Source organism: Phytophthora infestans, genomic scaffold (assembly GCF_000142945.1).
Source record: "Phytophthora infestans T30-4 supercont1.2 genomic scaffold, whole genome shotgun sequence".
Classification (NCBI taxonomy): Eukaryota; Oomycota; class Peronosporomycetes; order Peronosporales; family Peronosporaceae; genus Phytophthora; species Phytophthora infestans.
Genome location: NW_003303757.1, coordinates 3,474,874 through 3,499,211, shown reverse-complemented (window position 1 = coordinate 3,499,211; position 24,338 = coordinate 3,474,874). Strand labels below are relative to the sequence as shown.

The window sequence follows — 24,338 nt, the reverse complement described above, 5'->3', positions numbered from 1 at the left end:
TTGTCAGAAAAAGGGTCAAATCAAGATTTTGGTCTTGATTTGAGTGATGGTTTCGAAAATGAGTTAAAGCTCAATTTTATGCTCGAAATTGATTGAACTCTACTCAGCGCGCTCACCCTCTTCCTCCGGTGGTAATAACAGTGGCATGCTTCAGTAGCGCTGTACCGCGCCATCTTGAAGGTACGACTTCGACAGCCTGGCTTCGACTCGAAGCTGCATAGCGCGAAAAAAGAGTCCTGATAGCAGTGTGTGTTAGTCAAGTAGTTTAAATTTTTCATCGCTCTCTAATTAAAACACTTTTCACCAAGCTCAAGCCTCCTCCACCAAGCAACTTCCAAAAAGGCAAGCAGACTACATTTGGGCGTCGATTTGACGCCGAGAGCTAACATGTGTTGTATAGTGATGGAAAATCCAGTCTACGGGCAGGCGACACGAAGCCAGACCCCCGCTAACCGTTACGGAAATGTCGGGTCGACAATGTTGAAGGTACACTTTTTGCCTTGGTTTCACGATTTGAACCAATCAAATCGAGTGTAGGCGCGTGGACCACGGTTAGTTAGCCGGCTAATGTATAGTGTGGAAGTATATCCAGCTAAGAACTCTTCGAATATATTTTTCTTTTTTACTTCTTACTTCTCGCGCATAAGTGCCCTACCCACAGGTTATGAGCCCAATGACCAACGACGCAGACGCAGCAGCAACAAGCGGCCGTTACGCCGCCCGGACATGGGGGCCGGCTCTGCTCAGAGTGTCTACCGTCAAGCGCTGCAGCACGGGGGCGGATGCATGAGCTTGGCGCTTCGATCTTTGGCATGGATGTGCAGATACGTGGTGCGCACGGTGGCCTCGCTGCTGGACAACAAGTGGGAGGTTCGCCTTTCCAAGCTGGAGGAGCGGTGCCACCGCCGCAGTACCCGGAGCACCAGGCAGGCCCTCAGTATCATGCGCACCGACCGCCACCTCTGCATCTCAATGCAACAGTGCCCCGGCCAAGGACGCCAAGATCTACATGCGTAACTTCGACGGGAGCAAAGTCTATAAGGGGCTTGAGAGCGGCATTGAGCCGTGGGGGTTACTGTTCATAGAGAAGATTGAGATGGAGGAGCAGGCTTGTGGGTACGCCTGGACGGAGCGGTACAAGGTGAACAAGTTTGGTCAACACGTGCGTGGAAAGCTGAGGCGTTCTACCAGCTACACATCATATGCTGGTGGTCCACGCAGCCGACGCTTTGGTTCGTGATGGATCAGATGCACTTGTCATTCAAGCGGACGCTCTCGACGCAGCAGGAAATGAGGCTGTTCGGAGCCAAGAAGGACCCGTCGCGACCGCGGAATAAACACTTCTTGTACTTAAATCTTCTCGTGATGGTAGCGAACACGTCACCTACGCTGGTTCTGGAGAACATCGTCAAGTACGCGGCCTGGCCTTATGGCACGCCTTGATGGCCAGGTGTGACATCACGATTATTTTCAACAAGCAAACGAGCTGATGGTTTGGGCGTTAATGGTGTCCGACGAAGATCGAGCGCCAAAACGTGTTGGCAAGGAGGCCGTGAACGCGGTGGCTGAGTCCCAAAAAGAGACGCGGCGATACCACATGCGCAAGCAGATTGGACACCTGAAGAAATACCCCGAGCGCTCTACTGGAAACAGCAAGGGCAAGCCAGAAAAGGTTGCACTTGCCGCTGGTAACGACTTCAAGTCCGTGGACGCTAAGAGCTTGTAACTGGACAGTGGTGCCAGCCGACATCTCGCCAACGCCCCTGCGCTGATGGCTAACGTGGTGGGGTGATCTGGTGATGACATCTGCATGTTGCCGGACGGTCGGACGATGGACGTGGCCAAGAAAGGATCGGTGACTCTGCGAGCGATTGTCGATGGATTCATAGCTGAGGTAGAGCTCAACGACGTCTATTGCGCACCAAAGCTGTCGCAGAACCTTATCTCATACGGACGATTGATGACGAAGGGATGTTCTCTGGCCAAGCGCAACGGAAAGTTGGCGCTGGTGAAGAGTGACGACGTGGTGTTCTACTTATCTGTCCCACCAATTTATCGGGATCTTGGTTTTTTTTAAGTAGCACTACCAATGTGAGCTTGATAAAAGTCTAAGTACCCTTATTCGAAAGCTTGAGTCAGCGTGCTATTCGCTACAATTTATGTGGCTATATAGCAGCGACCAGCAAGTAAATAATGCCATGAATGTGGGCTCGTATCTGGAGGGAATCCTGTTATTTTTCGGAATTTGTAGGTTTATTAGCGACATTTTATAAAACTTGAAGTAAATGCTCATTCCGATACGGCGATCTTATATACATCAGCATAATCACGATCGACGTGTGTAACACTCGCTAATAGGCGCTAAATTACAGGAGGTTTTACTGCTTGTTAAGTCGATATGTATAAAATCAGAGGAAAATGTCATCAAATCATTGGAAGAAGCGCGATATCAACCAAATGGGATCATTGTAACATTTTTCGTGTGCTACACACACAACCAAAATCCCTATAAGTTGGTGGGACAAAGAAGTATGTTGATCTGATGCACAACGTGCTTGTGGTTTGACTCGAGTCGGTAGCCGCAAGCACTGCAAAGATGGAGGAGCTGATCATGAATGTGGTTGACGCGAGTACGGACACAGCCTCACCGGTCGTCATTACGGATACGCTAACGGGATTCCATGCACGATTCGGTCACCTGGCGTTAGACACCATCGAGCGCATGGTGAAGGACCCCGCATCCGGTATCAAGATCTCGCATCATGAGCGGAAGCCATGCATGGTTTGTACTGAAGAGAAGAAGACTAGAGCGCAACAGCCGACCAAAGACACCAGGGAACACGCACCATTTGACAAAATCGGAGGAGTCATCTGCAGCGACCTGAAGGGTCCGATGACACCGCTTGACGGCCAGGCAATCGCTACATGGTCAGCTTTATCGACCACAAATCGAACTACTGCAAGGTGCTCATGGCAAAAAAGAAAAACCTGGCTGCGAAGAAGTTCGAGGACTTCCTCGTATAATTCGAGAAAGGGTCGACTGTCGTGTACATGTACTTTGCATTGACGGTGAAGGGGAGTACCGAAACGTGGACCTCTTTTGCAAAGAGAACGAAGTGGCTTGTCAGGTGTCTGAGGTCGGAAAGCACGGCAAAGCGGAGCGGATGCACCGCATGATTCTCAACATGACACGATGCATGGACGCGGTTGAGTACGCCATGTCCGTCCTGAACCGAAGCTCGTCACGTGCCAAAATGGATCGGATGTCGCCACTCGCGGTATTGACTGGCCAAGGCCGAATCTTCGTGCCATCGCTGTGTTCGGATTCAGGTGATCTGTGTTTCGTGACCCTGGTGAGCGCGCCATGAAGAAGAGGGCATGTGAGGGTGTACTTGTCGGCAGTGAATCGACCAAGGGATTCAAGGTGTACCTATCTTCGGAAAAGAAGATGATCGTCACGCGCCATGTGCAGAATATCCGCACGTTGGAGGAGAAACCCAATATGAAGGCACCGACTGCTCCAGCGTCTACAACGACGACGCCACCGGCAGCGCGTACCATACCTCGCAGATCTCATCGCTCCCACTGTAAGTCGCGCCGTCGCGCTGAGGCAGATGAACACGTGGAAGTCAGCGAGTCGAGACTCAACAGTGACCCCGTGTCTTTGACCGTATCCGAAGTAGAGAGGGCTTGTCCACACGCAGATGACCCGGAACCAAAGATCTACATGCAGGCGCTGAAATGTGCTGAAAGTGCGCTTTGGGCGGAAGCTGAGCAGGAAGAGCTCGCAGCTCTACAGGCGAACAGCACGTGGAAGTTGGTCAAGTGCGAGCCTGGCACCGTGCGCTTGCATACCAAGTGGGTGTACAAGAAGAAGCGAACGGGCACAGGTTTGATCGAGCGGTACAATGCTCGACTAGTCGTCTGTGGTAACAAACAAAAGTTCGACGTTTACTTCTTCTTCGATTTCGCCGCTGTGATTACGATGACTGGTGCCAAGTTCATTTCGTCGTAACGTTCATATGGGAGGTTCCTGCCCGACACGGAGACGTATCAAACGCGTACGTAAAGGTGAAAACGGAGGAAGGCGTCGAGAATGTACTGTTCGTCCCCGCTGGACTTGTCATCACGGAGGAGGAGCCCATGGTACTCGGAGCCGAGAGCGTGTATGAAGTTGGACTGCATCGGTCAGAGCCTTTACGGCCTGAAGCAGGCAGAGCGCCTCTGGCATCAGCACCTGCACTATATACTGATCAAGCTTGAGTTCATTCGGTGTATTGTGGATGCATGTTTGTACTTCAAGACTGACAGCGGCGGGATGACAGTCGTCGGGACATATGTAGGCGACCTACTTGTCACTGGTACATACGACAGCAGGGTTTCTCAGTTCACCGACATGGCTATCCTGGAGCTCAAAGACCTCTGCGTTGCAAGCAACTGTCTGGGAATGCGATTGCAGTACAACGATCTTAGTGACTATAAGTTCAACCAACAGCTACTACCGCTGAAATGCTCACCCAGTTCAGGCTGGAATAGGCGAGCTCTGTGCGATCGCCGATCGGAGGAGAATGAATAGTAGAGGCTGATTTAGCCGAGCTACTTTCGCACTCCACGAAGGAGATGGCGTTGGCAGAACCGACGGTGACTAGTTTTCAATTACTAGTTTGGAGTTTGTTGTGGATCGCGAGGTGTACGCGTCCAGACATCATGTTTGCTGTACACTACGCTACACGACGGACCCATGCGCAAACGCCGGCGGACTAAAAGTTGACTCAGCGCATCGCCCGGTACCTGGGTGACACCCGATCGCACAAGTTGGCCATGTCTGGCGACGACAAGGCAAAGGAACTACCACTACAGCTATGCTCTTACACGGACGCCGACTTCGCAGCCGACAATAATGACCGCAAGTCTGTGAGCGCGGCAATTTTCCAAGTGAACGGAATAACAGTGTCGTGACAGGGCAAGAAGCAGAGCTCTGTGGTGCTATCGACAACTGAGGCGGAGTACGTCCCTGCGACAGTGGGTGCTCAAGAGCTACTTGGGCTGAAAAAAAAAACTACTGGGTGAGACTGGAATCGCCATCAAGCTGCTTGTGAAATGCTGATGGACAATCCAGCGGGTATCGTGCAAGTACAAAGCGAAACGAGCTTGGCCAGGCGACGCACGTGTACGTCAAGCTCAAGCTCATCTAATATTGTGCCGAGAAGGGTATCGTGATGCCATAGTACGTCGCTAGCGAGGATATGCTCGCGGACCTGTAACAAAGGCTTTGCCGGCACCAAAACTGAAGGAACTCAGGGAGAAGATCGGGCTCGTCGACGTCGAGTGATTTAGGAACCCCGTGAAGGCTCGGGGGAGGAGTGTTGGAAATTGATGGAAAATTCAGCCTACGGACAGGCGACCGGAAGCCAGACCCCCGCTAACCTTTACGGGAGTGTCGAGTCGACAATGTTGAAAGTACACTTTTTGACTTGGTTTCACAATTGGGACCAGTCAAATCGAGTGTATGCGCGTGGACCACGGTTAGTTAGCCGGCTAATGTGTAGTGTGCATGTAGATCCAACTAAGCGCTCCTCAAATATATTTCTCACTTTCACTTCTTACTTCTGGCGCACAAGTGCCCTATCAACAACATGCGAGCAGGACGAAAACGATCTGTCATCCATAAGCATCTACTTAAGTATATTCATTAATGTTTTGCACCCAATTGTACATGTATTGGGGGCCTCTAAATTAAAAAAAATCATTTTTTTTAGTGATCAATTATTGCAGTACATAATTGGGCATACATATTTAAGAAAATAGGCTCAAGAAAAAAGGCTTTGGCCAGTTCACTGCGAGTTCGAGCTGAGAATATTCTAAACGCTTCAGAGCGAATCAAAATAGCTCATAATAGCTTAGCTCCGATTGGCCTTAGGCCAATGGCCTGAGCGGTCGCGACACTTCCACGACTGATATATTGATGACCTTAGTCTGTGCCAGGCTGGCGCACTATGAGACCTTGCACTACACAAGTCTCAGAAGCTAGAAGTCTTACTCTTGAGTTTTTTTTTCTCTTTCTAACGAAGACCATTACATGTGGAGCTCCAGCTAATACGATGAGACCGCTCTGTGGGACCAGTACTGTGTCCCCGTTCGTGCTCTCGTCCACTTCGGACGTCTCCAACCTCTGCAAGTGCACCCGGAGCAGCTCACCACTGCTGCTACGCACCCGGGTTGCGAGCCCGCCCAACCGATCGCTCGTGATTCTCCCCCCTCCCCCCAACGCACATCGACAATCACCACGGAGATGTCCGATAGTGACCTGGACATGGAGATTGGCTGCAAGCCCCGCCGATGACCTCACCCCCGCCGCGTCGGTCGCCACGACTTGCTGCTCGGCGGATAAGTAATTCACCACTCGCTCAAGTTCGAGCTGCTCAAAAGCCTGGGCGCCCCAATCACGCCATCTGAAGAGGGAAAATGTTAGTTTTGAGTAAATGCTGGATCACCTACTAGTAATCGTTAGAAACGGATGCTTTTCGAGTAGGAAATATGCAATAAGATTTTGTCGATAACCTCGTATGCTTTTCAAGTATGACTTATCTGGCTCTCCTACTCTGAAGCGTGTCTTATTGGGTGCTAACATGGTGGAAGTGTCTACACTGCTGCAGGATGTGTTTTGCCTGCTTCAACGACGGAAAGGCCTTACAAAAGTTTGGCCTTTGTCATCGTCATCCCGCAACATTAAAATCAGAGCAACATAATTACGGCTCCGAGAAACATAAATCTGAAGTTGCAGAAAATGTTGACACTCATTCGTGGCATAATATGGAATAGGGCAAACGATTGCTCTTACGGTTATATTAGTTTAACCAGCGTCGGATTTTATGTTTTCTACATGAGGTTCTACAGCAGGGTTCGCCAAGTAGCTCGGATCACCGTCAAACGTTTAAGGTGACTAGATTGTTTTTAACGAATCAGCACTCCTGTGAAACACAGCGGCTGAAGTGCTAGCACGAAATCTACATTCAGGTACCGGTATCGGTGCTACTATTCCGATGTTAGCTACTTTTCCGGCTTCAGTTACCAGCTTCAGTTATCAGCTTTAGCTATCGACCGTGGCCTAATTAATACGCTTTGGGCTGTCCCAGTCTTTTTCAGTAAAAAACTATTTTTATCCCACCACCCACAGAAACAACATCACCCCGCTCAAAATTAAAAAGCTGGTTTGAATCGACGCGCTAATACCGATTACCGCACTCTTATCCAACATTTGGTTCGACCACCCTCTCGCCCTCAATTTTTTGGGGAGGATGTTGCTACTAGTTACTACACGCGCCCTATTCTGACCTTGGCTCAAGCTTACCAGTGGAAACTCCGCGTACCGTCGCTGCAGCTGAGAATATTGTTGTGGCCACCAATGTGACCCAACAAGGTCAAAATGGGTGCCCGCTCGGTTGGTCTGATTCGATTAGCAGGGAATTCACTGCTGGATATCGCAATTGTTCAAACTACGGAGATCGTTTTAAGCATACGGAACAACCATTTGTCAAACGATATGGTTTATTTTTCCGCAAGTCTCAGACGATGATGCATTTGTGTGTTCCGTTTACTCGGGACAATCGACTTCGAACTTCCATCATCTCTTGCTTCCATGACTCCAATGTTGCTGCTCATACTAGAGCTCATCGAACGTACCTTCGCATTTCGCAATTGTATCATTGGCTCACCTTGGACGCTCGTGATTATGAGCAAAGTTGTGAAAACTCGCACTCGCTGGAAACACAGCAATGCTCACAAGAATGGCAAGATGATTCCCATTCCTATTCCTGAGGAATGCTGGTCTGTCGTCTCTATGGACTTTATCACTGGATTACCTGATTCCAATGGTTTTGATGCAATCTTGACTGTTGTCGTAAAGTTGTCCAAGCGCCCGAAGTATCGTGCGTGCAACCGGGCTGATGATGCACAAAATAATACGTATCACTTCTTTGGTTGCGCTGTTCGCCATCACGGTTTACCATCGATCATCATCAGCGATCGAGATTCCAAGTTCGTCTCCAAGTTCTGGTCATCCTCGGCTAAGCTAAGGGAATTTGCCTGTACATGACAACGTCCTATCGTGCCCAAGCCGATGGACAAACCGAGCGTCAGAATCTGTTCTGAAAGACGCTCTACGCTGCATGATATCGTACCACGGACGTGATTGGTCAGATCTTGGAACAATTGAGCACGCTCATGCTACTCTCGTCAGCGCATCTACCGGTATGTCGTCCTTAGAAGGTGATACTGGACGCAAGGAATGAAATCCGTTAAATTCTTTGAGCAATCCAAGTACCATGACTCAAACTCAGCGTGGTATTGTGGAATATGCTAAACAGCTCCAAGACAAACCTTAAGCGATCATTGATTTGGCAGCGAAGCATCTTCTCCAAGCCCAAGAACGTCAGAAGAAGTACTTTGACAAGAAGCAATCATCGATCACGCTCAACAAAGGAGACTTCTGGTCCCGTAAGCGCTCTTGCAATTCTGGAGGCACAATTAACCTGACCATAAGGTCCTGCATATCATTGATATCACGCTTGTTCAGTTTGTACCAAGCGGCAGCATTTTCTTTAAAACGCACAGTTGTAATGGCCAAAATTCGAGAACTTTGGTTGTCGTTTTGCCAATCGATGTTTTTGGCTTCAAAGTACAGAACCGGTTGTTCGAAGTACAAATCAACATATTATCCCGTCTTGTCATGGAATCCAGGCAGACGGGTACCTTCCATTGTCACTTCACGCTTGCTCATGGCTTCAAGCAGTTGTTGCTGCTTGTCGACCATTTCGATGCGCTTTTGCATTATCGCGTCAGTAGACCATCCTTGAAGATTTAAGGACGTCATGGTAGATTGTCGAAAACTTCAGCGATGAAGTGCCGAAAAAGGTAGTCGGTTATAGGTGGACAGCGACGAGGGGTGCGTGTACTGACTTGATCCGGTTCTTATTGACCAGACACACGCAGTCAACGATGACGTTGATCAGGGACGCGTCGTAGGGTGCAGGCACTGACTTGATAAGTTTCTTATAGAACAGACACTTAGTACAGTACACACGCAAATATTCCAAACGGTAAGCCGTGGTAAATGAGGTTGCAACGAAGAAATTCGACGAATATGGAGGTAAACAAACGCCGACACACGCTCAACGAGCGGCTTTCCACGTGTCGCGTAGCAAAAGGAGAATGAAGAGCTACCGGGCGAAAAAAAGAACAGCAAGTGCCACCAGATGTGACGGAGAGCATGACGCAGAGGAGCAGCGACAAAGGAAGAGTCGAATGACGAGAAATGAAGAGGGGAAGAGCGGCGAGAGTCCAACGACGGAGACTCGAAGGTAAGGCACGAGAGGCTACTGATGTTCCTCGAAGAAGGTAAATTGAAAGGTGAGATTGAAATGATTAGTTGTTTGTCGGCTACGAGGAAGTGTGTGTTAGCATTCCCTTGGTATCCGATGTAAGTATATGCATTTCACAATACTAGATTTTAGGTAGCCCTTACGTCGAATGCTGAAGTAGCGTATCGTAGTGGTACACCGCGGTTCATTTAAACCGGGTCAGAATCTCCTTATTAATTCAAATGAAAAAGAATGGATGTCATTGAAGTTCCTTGTTTTGCAATACTCGTCCAAACATGGTGATTGCCTTCCGGTCAGGCGTGTGTCTATCTGACCGCTCATTGGCAGCTTAAGAAGACAGTTGCCAGTCAGCAAAGCCAATTGAAGAAAGTAGGACGCATTGGTACCAACGCCATTGCCAACGCTGGCTGTGACGTTGGTGCGTCGTTACACTCGCCATGGTGAGGGTGGATCCGCCTCGATCATCGACCTGCAGCGTTAGCTAAAAAAACGAGCTGAGAAACATGAACAGCGGCTTGTTGTTATCAATGAGATCATCGCCAGAAAGCGCGTGTCCGGAAGGAAAAAGGATTACAATTACATTTACGTCCAACGCGGACAGCTCCGAGCGACTACCGCCTTAATTTATCGGCAAGTCAAAATAGCCTCGTGATTTTGAAAAGGATACTGCAGAGCAGCTGAACTACGCGAACAGCATGGGTATCGCGGGCAAATTTTGCCAAGGGGCTCAAAGATATCGACACAAAGTTCAGGACAGAGCACCACAAGTGTTTGCTGATCATCAACAATGCTAGCCTCCACGAATGCAACGACGCTGATACAATTACAAATGTCGAAGTGGCGCTCCTACTGCCAAATACTGTAGGCGACAGCCTCTTGACGCTGGAATAATTGCTGGGTTCAAGCAGAGGTGGAAGACTCCGTATTTGACGAGCTAGCTACAATGCTGTCGCGCCTACATGCATCCGATCCGATGTCGGTGACGGTGACGGAACTGTTGAATCCACCAGATGAGAGCGTGTACGACGACCCCACTGATGAAGAGGTCTGAGTAATCGAAGTGAAGGACGTTCCCGTGAGTGATAAGTCGATGGGTGCCTGCGAGGATACTGGAGGCGAGGCAGAGAATAATGATGTAAAGCTCGATTCTGCGGATATTAAGGAGCACCTCAAGTGGATTGCAAAGCTGCTTATTCGAGCAGATAGGTTTAACTGACATCTTGATGGCACTACATCAATTGAATAGAGGGGGAGAGCCGCAAACGCAAAAATGAAAATGCTCGGTTGGCTTTTTATATGTGAAGACATTTCGAAGGTATCCCTGGCCACAACAAGAGTACCCTTATATAGGAATAAAGTGTTTGCTCCCGACGCTACGACTACTGAGGGGTTCATCTGAAAACTTAGTTCACTTAACGCGAAAGTAGTACTTTTAACCCCTCCGTCACTAAGGCTTGATAAGGAAGCATGTGACATTTTCCACATGCTTGATAATCAAGCATGTGGGGATCGTCATAGAATGGGCGTTTAGTCCGTTTAGTCCCCAGTGCACAGGGCTTGGGGTCCTAACTGTAAAGAGAAAGTTCCTTGGAGATACGCTGTCGTAAAGACTGTGCTTCAAACGAGAAGCCTCTGAGCCATCCATTCATTCTCCAAAACGAAACGCGGGACCAAGATGCCTCCCCGCCGCGTCACGCGCGCTGAAGCGGAGGCGTTCCTGCGTCGTCTCGACGGGAAGGAAGGTGCAGAACGCGCCCGGCGCTTGAAGAGCACCGCGCGTATGTCGACGGTACGCGTGACCGCGATGCTGACTTGGTGACGACGTTGCGGGTGAACCGCTTGTTTCAGCTCCCACGTCAGCAACGACAGGAAGACGGCCTAGGATGACAGTGGCCTCACGCAAGCCTCCTGCTCCAGCTACGTACCAGAAGAAGGGCGCACTAGTGGGGTACTACAATTTGCTGGCAAGAGCGCCGCGATTGAAAGGGAAGGCGCCAGTCGCAGCATTGCATGCAGAAGAGCTTGCTACCGATGCTGCTTCTGCTGATGAGGATGGGAGTGACAGCGGAGACGAAGATTACGTGGAAATCAGGAGAAGACCAAGGAAATGACGACGTCAAGTTTGACATGGCGACAGCGCCAGAGATCACAACACCGAAGAAGGCGGCGAAGAAGAAAAGACCGGCAAAGGCGCCTGGCAAGGCCAAAGCAAAAGGTAAGCGTAAGCGCGCACCATCGAAGAGATCAAGAGCGGACAAATCTGCGCGTACAACGAGCCCACACGTTGCTGCTGGTGACGAAGCCGTCAGGTGAGGAGATTATGCGTTTTGCGTACGATGTGTATCTCACACTTCATGATTGTAATTGTTTGTAGCGATGCGTCTGTTGGTGGGGATTTGGACTATAGCGAAACGTCGCCATCTCCGCCATGTGCAACAGACACAACGCAGGCAAATCGTGGAGCCATGTCGACATCGGAAGGTGCTTCCTCTGCGCAACAGACTTCACCGCTAACGCCACCTCGGTCTTCGGCTGCCAGGTACGCTGTCACATGATGGATATCAAGCATGTGCGAGATTTATTTTGACAACATGCTGTATATTATTGCTGGTTTTGCAAGGTCACTGGATATGGCTAGTGTTATTCCCACAACCCCGCCTCCTCTCTATTCCCGTCAAGATTCCCGTCACGATGATGACATCTATCGTGGTGGTGCATTGGATTCGGATTACGATGATTCAGACACTGGGTCAGCAGAATGGTACGAGGACATGGACAATCTTGAAGATGTTGTGGATGCTGAGATTCCAAGGGAGAGCGACACGGAGACAAGTGATGAACTGTCACTAGATGCGCCTCCAACTGGCGATTCACCGAGTTCTACACCTGCAGTTGGCGCAGCTTGGACAGCGACCTCCATGAAGTAAGGAGGAGGCCGAACGCTGGAAGGGCATCATTGACAATTGGCGCATCGTAGAAGGGTCTGATTTATCTAATATAATAGATACAAAGCTCGCTACAACTTCTTGAGAGGAACATCTATTCTGTGGGGACCATTCAAACTAACCGGTTTCATCGCTCAGTTGCAAGCCCAGCTACTACAAGTGGGGTCAGCCGAATTTGCAAACACGGTAAGTAAGGTGCTTATTCTGCTTGCTTTTCTCCTTGCTAACTATTACTGTATGTGTCCAAAAATGTACTCACCTAGACCAGTTACACCACTGCATGGCGACGCTCCACCGTCCACCCACCAGCTAAAAATGGACGACGAGTGGGTGGAGGTGAATGGAATTCGAAAGCGACGTCAGCGGCAGTGCAAGGTATGTACTATACGGAAAACAAGCAGTACACAGCGGCAGGTGACGCGATTCTACTGTCCTGGCTGCAGTAAAGGCTCAAACGGTACGTTGCTATGCTCTATGTTTCTTACTACTCCTATCTAACACGTATAATGCAGTGTCTACTTGTGTGACAAGGTGCGCCAAGGACATTACCCCAATAACAACCAGACTTGCTTCTCCATTTGGCACCAACTTTGGCGCAATGGAAGCGAGCGCCCACAGCCGCGCCACGGCCGCGGTATCCAGCTGAGGGCCCCACCAAAAAAGCGGGCGGAAGGACAAGAGGGTCGTGAAGAGGAGGGGGGCGGTGGGGACGAGGAGGAGGCCGCAGGCCTCGGCAATGAGGGAAGTGATGGTGGTGAACATTCTGATTGTGATCAGAACGAGACAACGGAAACTGGTGGTGACGACAGACAGCAGCAAGAGTAGGAAACAGTGAAACTGCGTAGGTAATAGCCCAAATGACTTGCTTTTAGCAAACAGATGCAATACTGTACACAAATTTGCTTTCGTAGCCGTTCTGCACGTGACTCCGTCAAAAACGATTCATTCCCAATAAAAGAGCCATTTGCACATGCATGATGTCGCGTATGGGCTTTACGGATTTTACTCACCCTGCTCGATATAAAGCATGTGGGTTCATAATACGTACGATTGCAGGATCTTGTACAAATATACAGACACCGATCTTTTTTTTCCTATACAAATTTTACGTTAAGACTTTTTTTAGCATGCTTGATATCAAGCATGTGAAAAATAGTCTGTGCATTCAAGATTTGCTAGGGGTTAATAAGTAGTATTTGAAGATCGTAGTACTAACTCCGATGTTTCCACCAACTCTTGTATCCAGCTCTGACAACCACTAATACTATCGACACACCATGTTTTAGTTTTGAAAGTACATGTAGTATTGTCGTCCCTACTACAGCTATTCCGGTGGCTGCTGTTTTTGTTTTATGCCTTAGTAGGCGTGTATGGTTGGAAGAAGTCTTCACCCAACCAGGAACTAGTGGGTTTCGTGTAAAGAGCATTACCCTTTTCGAAGTTTTCAGCGTCGTTCACATCACCAGCTCCTTTGTACTTGGCCACTGCGGGGTACGGGTAAACCGGACGCGTGACGATCTTAGCTGCTGATCCCGAAGACGACGCCTCCACCTCCAAATTGCGCTGCGGAGCCGAGGGTCCACCAGTGCCAGAACCGGATTCGGCCCATTGGCCGAACTTGCTCTCACCCGTGTTGGTCGGCGTGCTCGTTTCAATCGCGTCGGGCCCTATACCAGACTCCACCCACTCCAGCATGGGAGTCACCAGGTCAATCACCGAGGGACCTTCACCATTCCCGCAGTGATACACCCCGGGAAGGAGATACAGACGCTCGAACTCGCTCAGCACATCTCTCCCCATGGTCTTCTGTAGTGCTTCATGGAAGGCAATGGTCGTACGCGGCGAGATGTGAGGATCCGACCAACCATGCCAAATGATGAGCTTGCCTCCAGCCTTGTGGAACTCTGAGAGATCTGAGCTTACGGCGTCAAGCAGAGGATGCCGAGCACGCAACAGATCGATGGTGGATTTGGCGAAGTCGAAGTCACTGAGGGTGTAGTTGTCTCCCGGATATTCTTCGAAAATCAGATACTTGATGGCAGAAAGCGCTGCGTTGGTGCTCATGATGTCGCCTGTGTACGAGTCTGCGACGAAAACACCGGACCAAGCTAACTCCGAGCCGTACTGCTCTTCTCCAACTGTCAGGTACTTACCACTGTCCTTTGGTCCATTGTAGAACTTGGTCACCGCCGTCACCTCAGGTGACGTCAAGCACGTAGTGTTGTCGGTGGCGTCTGCTGCACATTTGATTGTCGATGGGTCAAAGTCGCAGAGTCTGGGATCGGACAGAAGGCCATCCTCGATACCATCAAGAGGGTCGCAAGCCTTGACGACAGCTTTGTGAAGAATTGAAGCGCGGTCAGCGATGACGATGCGCTTTCCTTCGTCGTCGGTGTTGCTAACCGATAGCCAACCGTGGTGGAAACTGTTCTGGAACGTGAAGAGCATGGCTGGTGCGCCAGCAATGATACCGTCAAAGTCGTTCGGATAGCGAATTGCCTCCATGACAGCCTCACGACCACCGTCAGAGCAACCATTAAAATACGAGTAAGCTGCTTCCTGACCGTAGTAAACCTTGATCAGTTTCTTAGCAGTCTCGGCTGTCTGATGAACAGCCAGGTACGCGAAGGCCGCTCGTCTGTCTTCATCGAGTCCGAACTTGCCATCAGAGCCACCCGCCATGTCCGTGGAGGCCAACGCGAACTCTCCGTTGCTCACTTCAGCAGAGCCATCAGCAGCACCTGGCTGGATGTTGATATTGCCGCACAACCCCCCGCATCCGACTTGCATGTAGCGCTGCGTCCAATTTGCAACTGGGAGCAAGACTTGCCAGCCCGCAGAGGAGGCAAAGTTTCCAGTAACTGAGCAATAGGTGATACCATCTCTATCACTCTCTTGGGCAGCAGTGATGTTACTGCCATTTCCGCCGATAGCGGTGAGATCAACAGCTAGCAGATTCGAGCAAGCGGCAACCGGCTCCACCGGTGCAAGACTGACGGCGGAATCAGAGGAGGTTTGCCCGACGGATGCTTGCTCGGTAGTCTTCGCACCCAAGCCGCTCTTGAAATCGATTGCATTGGTGAGGGCCAGCGTACTGGCAATGACAGGAAGCGAACCAGTGGCACCGCGGAAGAATCTCATCTCGATGGAGTGCCGGTTGAAGCGACTGTAGTTGAGGTGGAAGGTTCGGGAATGAGTTCACTCGTGAAGCGTGGTGCACTCTGCGAACAGCACTCTATCGGTGTATTGGTGCACCAGCTATCATTCCGCGTGCATATCACGATTAATGAGTTGAACTAGTGACATGGCACCAAAGCTGGTGCAGCCGTGTGCTCGCATGAGATCGATTATACGATGTGCGATCACTGTCCACTTTAGTTTAGGGTTCACAGGGAATAATCATTCGCTTTGAAAAGTTGATGCCCAAGTTATGAAAGACAGAGCTGTGAAGTTCGCGGTAAGCGTGTGGCTGGTGTCCAGGTACCGTACGTAGTATGTACCAACGGTGGCTAGCCACCGTGTCCATCACTTCTGGTGGCAGTGATGAATCCATGCATTCAGACTGCAAAAGTGTCCTACGGATCTGGATTAGTTGTATCAGTCGTAACGTGAAGAGTTGATCGCTTGGGATGGCTCATTCCGGCTGTGATTCAGTAAAATGCTAGCCGATGCCAATACACTGCCATCGGCGAGTATAAAATGTATTTCATGAGAGCCTGGAGCAAGATTTTTTTTACATCTTTCGTTTTTGAAAGAGTGCTTTAGAAGTCATCACATTGGGAGATGATAAGTAATCGAAAATTTAGTGAGCTGCATTGCATGCAAACGCGTGTCGATCGATCATTATGAAAACGTGAGCAGCGTCGCGCGAGGCACCATCACAATGGAGGCAAATCCGCTCACATGGACGGTCAGTCGCCGTAGCGAAACTACTGCAAGTACAGTACCTGGAAGAGTTCGTTGACGGCGTGTCATGCACCTGAGCAAGATTTTTTTAAAAAAAGTTGTGGTTTGTGAGTCACACACCTCCACGGTGCTTTACCAGTGGCAAATTGCCACTGGCATGCTGGCAGAATTGCTAGCGGTCCAAGATGCGCATATTATAAGAGATCGTACGCCGTTTCGTCAAGTGGTCAATCCTACGCCTTTAAAACGTAAATTAACGTGTTGCTATAAACCAACGTTTGATTTACCTCACACAAATCTGCAAAATGCTGAGGACCGCCCTACTAGGCTTCGAGTCCCCCTTGCGCCAGGCGACGGCTCGCGGCTTCACAAGCTCCAAGCTCAGCTCGCGTCTGCTCAATGCGCTGCACCCGACAGCGCGTTCTCAGCTGCTACACAGACGCCCCAATGCAGCGGAGCAGCAAATTCGACAACAATACCATTATCGCTCGAGTAGCCGACGCGAGAGTCGTGCCGTCTCGGGCGATGTGGTGGTGCTAGGCCTCATCTCCGCCAACGCCGCGGTCACCATCGGCTGGATGCGCACACAGGCTCCATCACCGAGACACCCGGCACAGCAGCTGCGCAGTTTCCAGCCATCTATGAGGACAATGCTCACGCACTTCACCACGTCCACGCAGCACCTGCAGGATGGGCGATACTACACGCTGCTGACCTCCATGTTCAGCCAGGCGACTCTAGGGCATTTGGGCGCCAATATGCTTGGGCTTTACTTCTTTGGAAGACAGTTGTGCGACTTGCTGGGCCACAGGAAGTTTCTCGGACTGTACCTCGCGAGCGGCGTGCTCTCGTCCGCTGCGGCGGTGTATGAACAGCACTTGTCCGGACGACTGACCTACAATCTAGGCGCGAGTGGAGCAGTAAACGCCATCACGGCCATGAATATTTTGCTGCTCCCGCACGGCACGCTCCTCATCTTCGGCATCATTCCCATGCCAGCGTGGCTCGGTGGTTCGCTCTTCATCTTCAAGGACGCGTACTCGTTCGCGACAGACCGACAGGATGGCATCGGCCATGTGGCACACCTCAGTGGTGCGGCCGTTGGAGCGGCGTACTACTACTACCTGCGTCGCGGAGGTTTCCGCAGCTTTCGTCGCTTCTGAGATGGACGGGGTAGTGAGAACACCTGATTTGGTTTGACGCTAACCACGATTAAACTACATGTACGAGCACATGAGCACTGCAGATGATAAGAAGTAGCTCGGATGCTCCAGACCCAAGTTTTGCTACGAAGTACTACAGTAGTACCATGGCAAGGCAAAAACGGTCGGACCAGCTTACATCCACGTTTGCAATCACTATTAAATGCATATATTGTAGTAAAACTCAGGCAATTACAAATATTTACATAGTACTAATACCCACCGTGATTGCTACTACATAGTACTTTTTTTTAATTTTAAAATGGCAGCAATTTTGCTACTCACAGTATTGAAGTCCTCATCCTACATTTATGTAGGACACACCATGTTTACCCACGCGCTCTGTCGTTGCCCGATTTGTAACACCATTCCAGGATCGACTAAGCCAAGCGATGCAGAAGACTCGCAGCAAGTACGTGCGCTATCTTCTCCCCCTGCTACTCAAGAGAGCTGTAGCATTAGGGGGAGCACCATCTCTATCTTCCTCAATCTCCCGCCCTCTTGCTCACATGCTTGTTATGCTCGAAAGTAGCTCGAATCCGACGGGATTCCAGAGTCTCCTCGGGGTCTCCGTGCTCTGGCACGGCTGGCTAAAAAAGCTTGGGCGCTTCAGCAAGCGCTGGCGTAAGCGCTACTTCATTTTTTTATCCACACCCAACGGCATGAAGGAGCTGCGTCACTATGACACGTTCAAGGACGTCAACACGCTGCTCATGTCTACGCCAAAGGGCGTCATCTCCATGACCGATGCCACGGGTATCTGCTGCTTCACGCCCGTGCCCATGGCCGGCAGAAGACCTTTAAAATTTGTACGTCGAGAAACTATTTTTTTTTTTTACTAACATAGCCATTTGGTGAACTAAATTGTTTTTTGTTGGACGGACCAGAACCGCTCGGATACAAACGACTCAAGACCGGGCGCATACGACCAGAAGTTTGCAGTCTTGACACCTCTTGTAAGCTAGTCATTTCCTACTACTTAGTATGATACTGCGTTGATGGAGACTAATTTGTTATCCTAGCATATGAATTTGCTGGCGTTCCACAATGGCCGAGAGTGGAGTGGGTAAGTTTCGGTCATCTTTTCTGGCAGTACTTACACGACACTAATGGTTGGTGCGTATTTAGTGCTAGTGAATCTCAGCAGGGACTGTCACTGCTAGCGTCGCTATCGGCATTTTACCCGACGGTGGATGTCCTTCATTCCGGATGGATGACGAAGAGGCGAGAGCGAAATGTGCACAGCCCGAAGAGCATTATGACGTACTGGAAACGACATTTCTTCGTTTTCTTGACGTCGGGTGATTTGCTATATTTCCGGGACGATACCTTGAGTGAACTGCAGGGTCGTGTGGACGTTCGACATGCCCCAACAGTGCGCGTTACTGGAGAGCAGCTGTTGGAAGAGAGGAAAAAGGATGGAGGCATGTTTAAGTTTGGGAAGATGCCGGCGCTCGAACGGGAGACCTGTCTGATATGGATCGCCACTCCTCCGTCCAAGATGTTTGTTTTAAAACTGGAGGATGACCACGATGAGACCGGGAGCGGCGCTAGTGGTAAAGTGGCTCTCGGGTCTTCTTCTGGTGTGGGGGTTACTACAAGGAAAGCTGAGCTTACTCCAAGCTCCAAGAAGTGGCTGCTCTTGCTCCTACAGGGACATGCCGAAACAAAGTATACACAGCTCGAGAAATGCATCGCAACGTCCAAGTATGGACTGACGACAGAGGTGAGTACGATTGTGTTACGGTGGAAACCCTAGCAGGCTTTCTTCGTTGACTTTACTATACTGTACTGTAAGCATTGTTTACCTATCGAATTGACGTGCTATTGAACAGATTATCTCGGCAGTCCGCGCAGGAATTCCAGATGAGTTGCGTGGACAACTTTGGAAAGGGTTTTCTGGTGCCACAGATCTCCAACGACGCGTAGAGCTTAAACACGCTATCCGCAGTGCATCCAAGTCATCCAACGTCTTCCGCATGCCATCGCGCGAAAACTCTGTGAGAAGTGGCCACAAATCTCCAGCATCGAAGAAGCACGCAGTTTATGAAATGTGCTCTGCGGGCATCGACGCAAAGAAGATGGATCCGCCGGAGAACCAAATGCTTTTCACCCGATTGTGTGCATTGGCGCTCCAGGAAAGTGGACACGCAGCTGTCACCGCGCGGACAAGTGAATTGAACAACCTTTCAGGCCGCCTGGGACGTGCTATTTCGGATGCGTCGAACCCGTCAGATCAATACAGCGAAGACCGTGGGTCATCCTACGACGAGGAACGAGACTCCATGGACGATGACGATGCTGAACAATTTGAGGTCGAAGAGACTAAAACTGGCAACGATCCTTTTCGTAGACGCCCCTCGGCAAGAAATACGCTCAAGCAGCTTGAAAAAGGCAAAATGGGTAATTACGTGTACCCCAGCGACTATCCGGCAGCAGATTGGGAGCTGACATCTCGACGCCGGTTATTAATCGCAAGCTCGCGCTACAAGTAAATCGGTGGTGCTAGCCAATCAGCTGGAACGACATTCATCTCTAACCGCTGTTTGGTTTCGTGCTGTGATTGCATCCAGTCCATATTCCCATCCATTTCCCTGGCGTGTGTCGTGTCTCCTGCTGGCGTATGTCGAAGAAGAGAGCGCATTCTGGATCATCAACAGGTACGGTTGCTCGCATTGTGCCTACAATACTTCTAGTATTATAGATGAGCGCTGTGTGATGCTGACTTGGTCGTGTTTTTTATTGGTGTTGGCAGCATAATCGACTCGCTTCTGCCGGGCTACTTCCACGGCTACCGGCCAGCTCTGCAGATTGATGTGGCAGCATTCACCACGCTCCTAGAAAGCCGCTTACCGACTCTCGCAGCCCATCTAGCAGCATTAAAATTTCCTCTTGGTCGACTAGTTGAACGGTGGTTTCTAAGCTTGTTCACCGCTTCGCTAATCCCGCTCCCCATGGTAAGTACAGTCGTCCAATGATACCGAAAAACTGTATAGATACTCATGCTATCTGCAGGTTCTGCGGATATGGGATGCCTTCTTCATTCGTGGTGTCATTGTGTTCTACGGGGTCGGTATTGCATTCCTCTTTCGCGCAGAAAAAACTCTTTTCCATGCCAAAACAGCCGCGGAAGCAGAGGAATACTTGAGAGCTAGCGAACGGAGTTGCATCGATGCGGATGCAGTCTTCTCTGTGGTCTTTAAGGACGATCTGACCATCCCGTGTAAGTCGATTCTTGGGAGCCTATTGGTATGAAGCGAAAAACTAACCCAACAATGCATATTTGCTCCAACAATTGCAGGGCTCACGGATGAACAGCTCGAAAAACTGAGGTCCACACAGCGCCACCGCGTGATGGAGCAGGTTTCGCAGAAGGTGGGATACTTTAAAGACAAGCTGAGCATTCTCAAGCTTTCACAAGACCTCGGCTCGCGCTGCCAGGCCGTTGCCAAGCAGTTTTTGAGTGATCGTAGAGGTGTCACGGCTGCTCTACGGCTCAGTGAAGCCCAGACCAGCGATGAACAAGACCCGTACGACATGTACGGGCTTGACGATGACATTAACGACCTTGACATTGGCATCGATGGCGACAAGCTAGAAGATTCGTTCCAGATGACACTGCACCTGCTGCTAGAGCAAGTAAGGGAGTCCTCTGCAGCAGCAGAAGCGCTTGCAGTAGAGCTGGGGCAGCGACAAGCCAAGTGGCTGGCCGCTTCAAGCCAGCTTGCAGCTTGCCCTCTTGCTCAACCACCTACGCCGGACTCCCACAGTTGGCTCTCGCAAGTCAAGCAAGGCAAAATCGCCGGTGCCGGACATGATGCTTCTTCACTCTTTGCCGCCAGTGGCGATGGTTTCCCTTCTGCCTCTCGCGTAATCGAAGCGTCTGGTATGATGTTTGACACTGGCGAGGCCCGTCTTCCCAGCAACGGTGCTTCAGAAAGTGGGAATGATAGCCCAATCACTGGACAACGTAGCTGTCTGTTGATGGAAAGAGAAGATCTCGGGCTATCTGATCGCAATCTCGCCGAGATGTTTCTGTACGCTTTGGTGTCGTCGCTCAAGGCGCTGTGTGCTGTTCGACTAGAATGTCTTGGCGTGACGTATCGATTCATGTGGCATGGTGGGTCCTGGCTGGAGTCTGCTGTCGACTATCCTTCCTTCTCCTCACTAGCAGAGACCGCATCAACCCCATCCACACCAAACTCCCGGCAGTCTGTTCGTGTGAAGTCCCAGTCGTCGACGGCTAGCTCGTCAAAAAGACGTCCGCGTGCTATGGACGACTCGGCATTGTCTGGCCGTAAACGCGGAGACTCGGGTGCGACTACACCGAAGCGAGGGGGGCGCCCAACCACACGTAGTTTCTACAATCCGAGCAAGTCACCAACACGCCTACGTCCCAGCTTATCGTCTGGGGACTTCTCAGTGTTGGAGTTCGCGACAGGTGGTGTAGGCACCAACTTGTACGATGATCCGATCATCGAAGGTCAGCCCGCGCCATCGTCGCCCACGTACACCGAACAACTTGCAGACGCTAGCGATTCCTACCCCGCCTCGCCAACGTCGCTATCTCCACACGACAGCAGCGCAGTTGGGCTGGACTTTACCCTTGGTCGTGGTATAGATCGCTGTGCGGCCTCGACGCTGGATACTTTAAACAAACCCTTGTTGGCAACCCTCACAGCGCAACACCAAGACGGTGAACGTGTTTTCAGAGAGTCACATAAGCGGCTGCTTAGTGGGCTGGGGAAGTTCTTGCGCCTTGAGTATCATGACCAGGATTGGGCTCTTCGTGAACGCGCTCTGACTATTGAACGTGAACTGCAGCAGGAACTCCAAGAGATTGAAGCTGAAGTTCATGGAGCCCAATGGTTACAACACTAGGTTCCGTTCGAAGTGGAAAGCATAACAGCGTAACATGATAGGATAACTTACGATCGTGTTTTTGGCCATCAAAGCTGCGTGCGTGGGCCCTTGATCCCGTTACTGCTGGGCTGAGCCCCCACCACGGCACCAATCTCGCTAGTAAACGGGTCTCTGACGCTGTTATCATCAACATGACTACTGGTATTACTGCTGGAGCGTTTGAAGGAGTGCGGAGACTCGGCAAATGGATGATCAGGGTCGTCATCGCTGAGCACACGGATGCCCAGCTCCTCCATGATTTCCGTCACAGCGAGCCAGACTTCGGACTTCAGCATGGCATATTTCCGCGCATCCAGCTCTTCCGTGTACGAGTAAACTCGAATAGTGTAAAGTTCCTCCATTGCCACGAAAAAGAAACGTTCCCACTTTGCACCATGCCGCAAGTCCGACTGGTTCTCTTCGTGAGACGTAAGTCCGACATGCAATGACTGCAGCATACTTTCCAGACGGCGTAAAGCTTGTCGCAACGTCTCCACCGGAGTAGCGCGTGACACACGGACATGTAAGTCCACGTCTCGCTTTGGCCGCTGCGAAAAATTGATCATGGGCTTGTAGAGAAAGAAGCTGTTGGGCACGTAGAGCGTCGTTCCCTCGAGACTCACCACTGTTGTGTAGCGCAGCGACACGCGATGTACGAATCCTTCGGCGTCTCCAACGCGAATGAAGTCGTCAATCTTGAACTGCGAGTTGAATGCGAGGAAGAGACCGCCCACAACATTGTGGAAGGACGGCACGAAGCCCAGCGCGATGGCGAGGCCAATTACACCCAGTACCGAGTACTTGAGTGTAGCACTGTTGCCCAGAGCCGACGAGTAGATGATCAGCGCAATGATCAACAGCGTCGTCAACCGAAGAATCTGTCAGCAAGTTTAACACGCTTTCTGATTAGCAATCGTTAGGAAAACCCAAGCAATACCGAACTGGTCTCTCACCTTGACAGACTCGGAGATAACCATCTTCTTGGAGAAGTCTCCATTCGTACCAACAAACCGTCGCACAGCCAACTATCTCAACCAGATAAAAACAACAACAACAGATAAGTTGATTGATAAGAGCGGGGGAAAGATCGAAATACGCACACTCTGAACGACGTTAAACAGTGAGTAGAGCCAATAGAGGAAGAAGACCCCCCAGATGTAGGTAGGTAGGTGACAGAAGAACTTGGTCAGTTCCGATACTGCCAGCGACAGCAGCACCAGCGACATAGAGATGAGGTACGACGTAGAGCCCACACATGACTCCTGGAAGTCTTCGGCTACTCTGTACAGCAGCAACATCAAACAAGTTATATATGCTTTACGCATACTGCAATACGGCCGCAATTGTTGCACTATACTGATGCATGAACGGCAGCTTGGTCAGCACGAAGATGAGAAGGCGGACCAGAACGCGCGGCAGGAATGTCGCGAAGAAGACCAGCACGGCAGCAACAACAAGCTGCGGCGCCTTCACGCTGCGCCACCAGTCCGGCAGGCACGATACGGATGCGCAGTCATCATCACAGCCGTCGGAGGCGCGCGCTCCGTCAATGCAGAGCAGCACGAGTAGTAGCAGCAGCTCGAGCATCGCCGAGCGTAATTTATCGATACGCTTAATAAATTACTGTGAGGGCAGTATTCTAAATACTTTTTTTAAACCGTTTCTAGGACTATATATTGGGAAATGAGCGCATACTGTGCTATTTTTCTATCACCCTGGAACTGTTTTGACAATCCTCTTTGTAGTGAAGCCGTCGGGAGGCCACTTATTATCACTATCCGAAGGTACCACTATCCAGATTTGTTTAGTTACAAGGGTACCATAGCCTTACCATTGGAGCTCACTGTTAAATACATGTAGCACACAAAAATGTGTATAATAGACTATGCCACAGCTGCAGTGTGACGGGGTCACACAGCACCTTGCGCTAGAGGAAGTTATCTTCCGAGAGTAGACAAACTCTCAGTGAACGGCAGTTCACAGGTCCCCTCTTTAATTAAAGA

At 50.4% G+C, this 24,338-nt stretch overlaps 4 protein-coding genes across 4 annotated transcripts; 2 read left to right on the top strand and 2 right to left on the bottom strand.

Moving 5' to 3' along the window:
* Nucleotides 1–13,675: 13,675 nt before the first annotated feature.
* PITG_01642 (uncharacterized protein) lies at nt 13,676–15,466 on the bottom strand (the record flags this gene model as incomplete). The annotated part of the gene is made up of 3 exons (XM_002908223.1): nt 13,676–14,139; nt 14,191–14,480; nt 14,541–15,466. The coding sequence occupies 3 exons, from the start codon at nt 15,464–15,466 to the stop codon at nt 13,676–13,678; spliced, it is 1,680 nt and encodes a 559-aa protein (XP_002908269.1).
* A 1,070-nt stretch (nt 15,467–16,536) lies between these two features.
* On the top strand, nt 16,537–17,394 carry PITG_01641 (serine protease family S54, putative; the record flags this gene model as incomplete). Its single annotated transcript, XM_002908222.1, has 1 exon — nt 16,537–17,394. The coding sequence occupies one exon, from the start codon at nt 16,537–16,539 to the stop codon at nt 17,392–17,394; it is 858 nt and encodes a 285-aa protein (XP_002908268.1).
* Nucleotides 17,395–18,095: 701 nt separating this feature from the next.
* On the top strand, nt 18,096–22,314 carry PITG_01640 (uncharacterized protein; the record flags this gene model as incomplete). Its single annotated transcript, XM_002908221.1, has 9 exons — nt 18,096–18,242; nt 18,321–18,389; nt 18,456–18,499; nt 18,562–19,159; nt 19,269–19,924; nt 20,007–20,093; nt 20,189–20,390; nt 20,449–20,656; nt 20,735–22,314. The coding sequence occupies 9 exons, from the start codon at nt 18,096–18,098 to the stop codon at nt 22,312–22,314; spliced, it is 3,591 nt and encodes a 1,196-aa protein (XP_002908267.1).
* A 68-nt stretch (nt 22,315–22,382) lies between these two features.
* PITG_01639 (Small Conductance Mechanosensitive Ion Channel (MscS) Family) lies at nt 22,383–23,922 on the bottom strand (the record flags this gene model as incomplete). The annotated part of the gene is made up of 4 exons (XM_002908220.1): nt 22,383–23,213; nt 23,289–23,360; nt 23,436–23,616; nt 23,657–23,922. The coding sequence occupies 4 exons, from the start codon at nt 23,920–23,922 to the stop codon at nt 22,383–22,385; spliced, it is 1,350 nt and encodes a 449-aa protein (XP_002908266.1).
* Nucleotides 23,923–24,338: the final 416 nt, after the last annotated feature.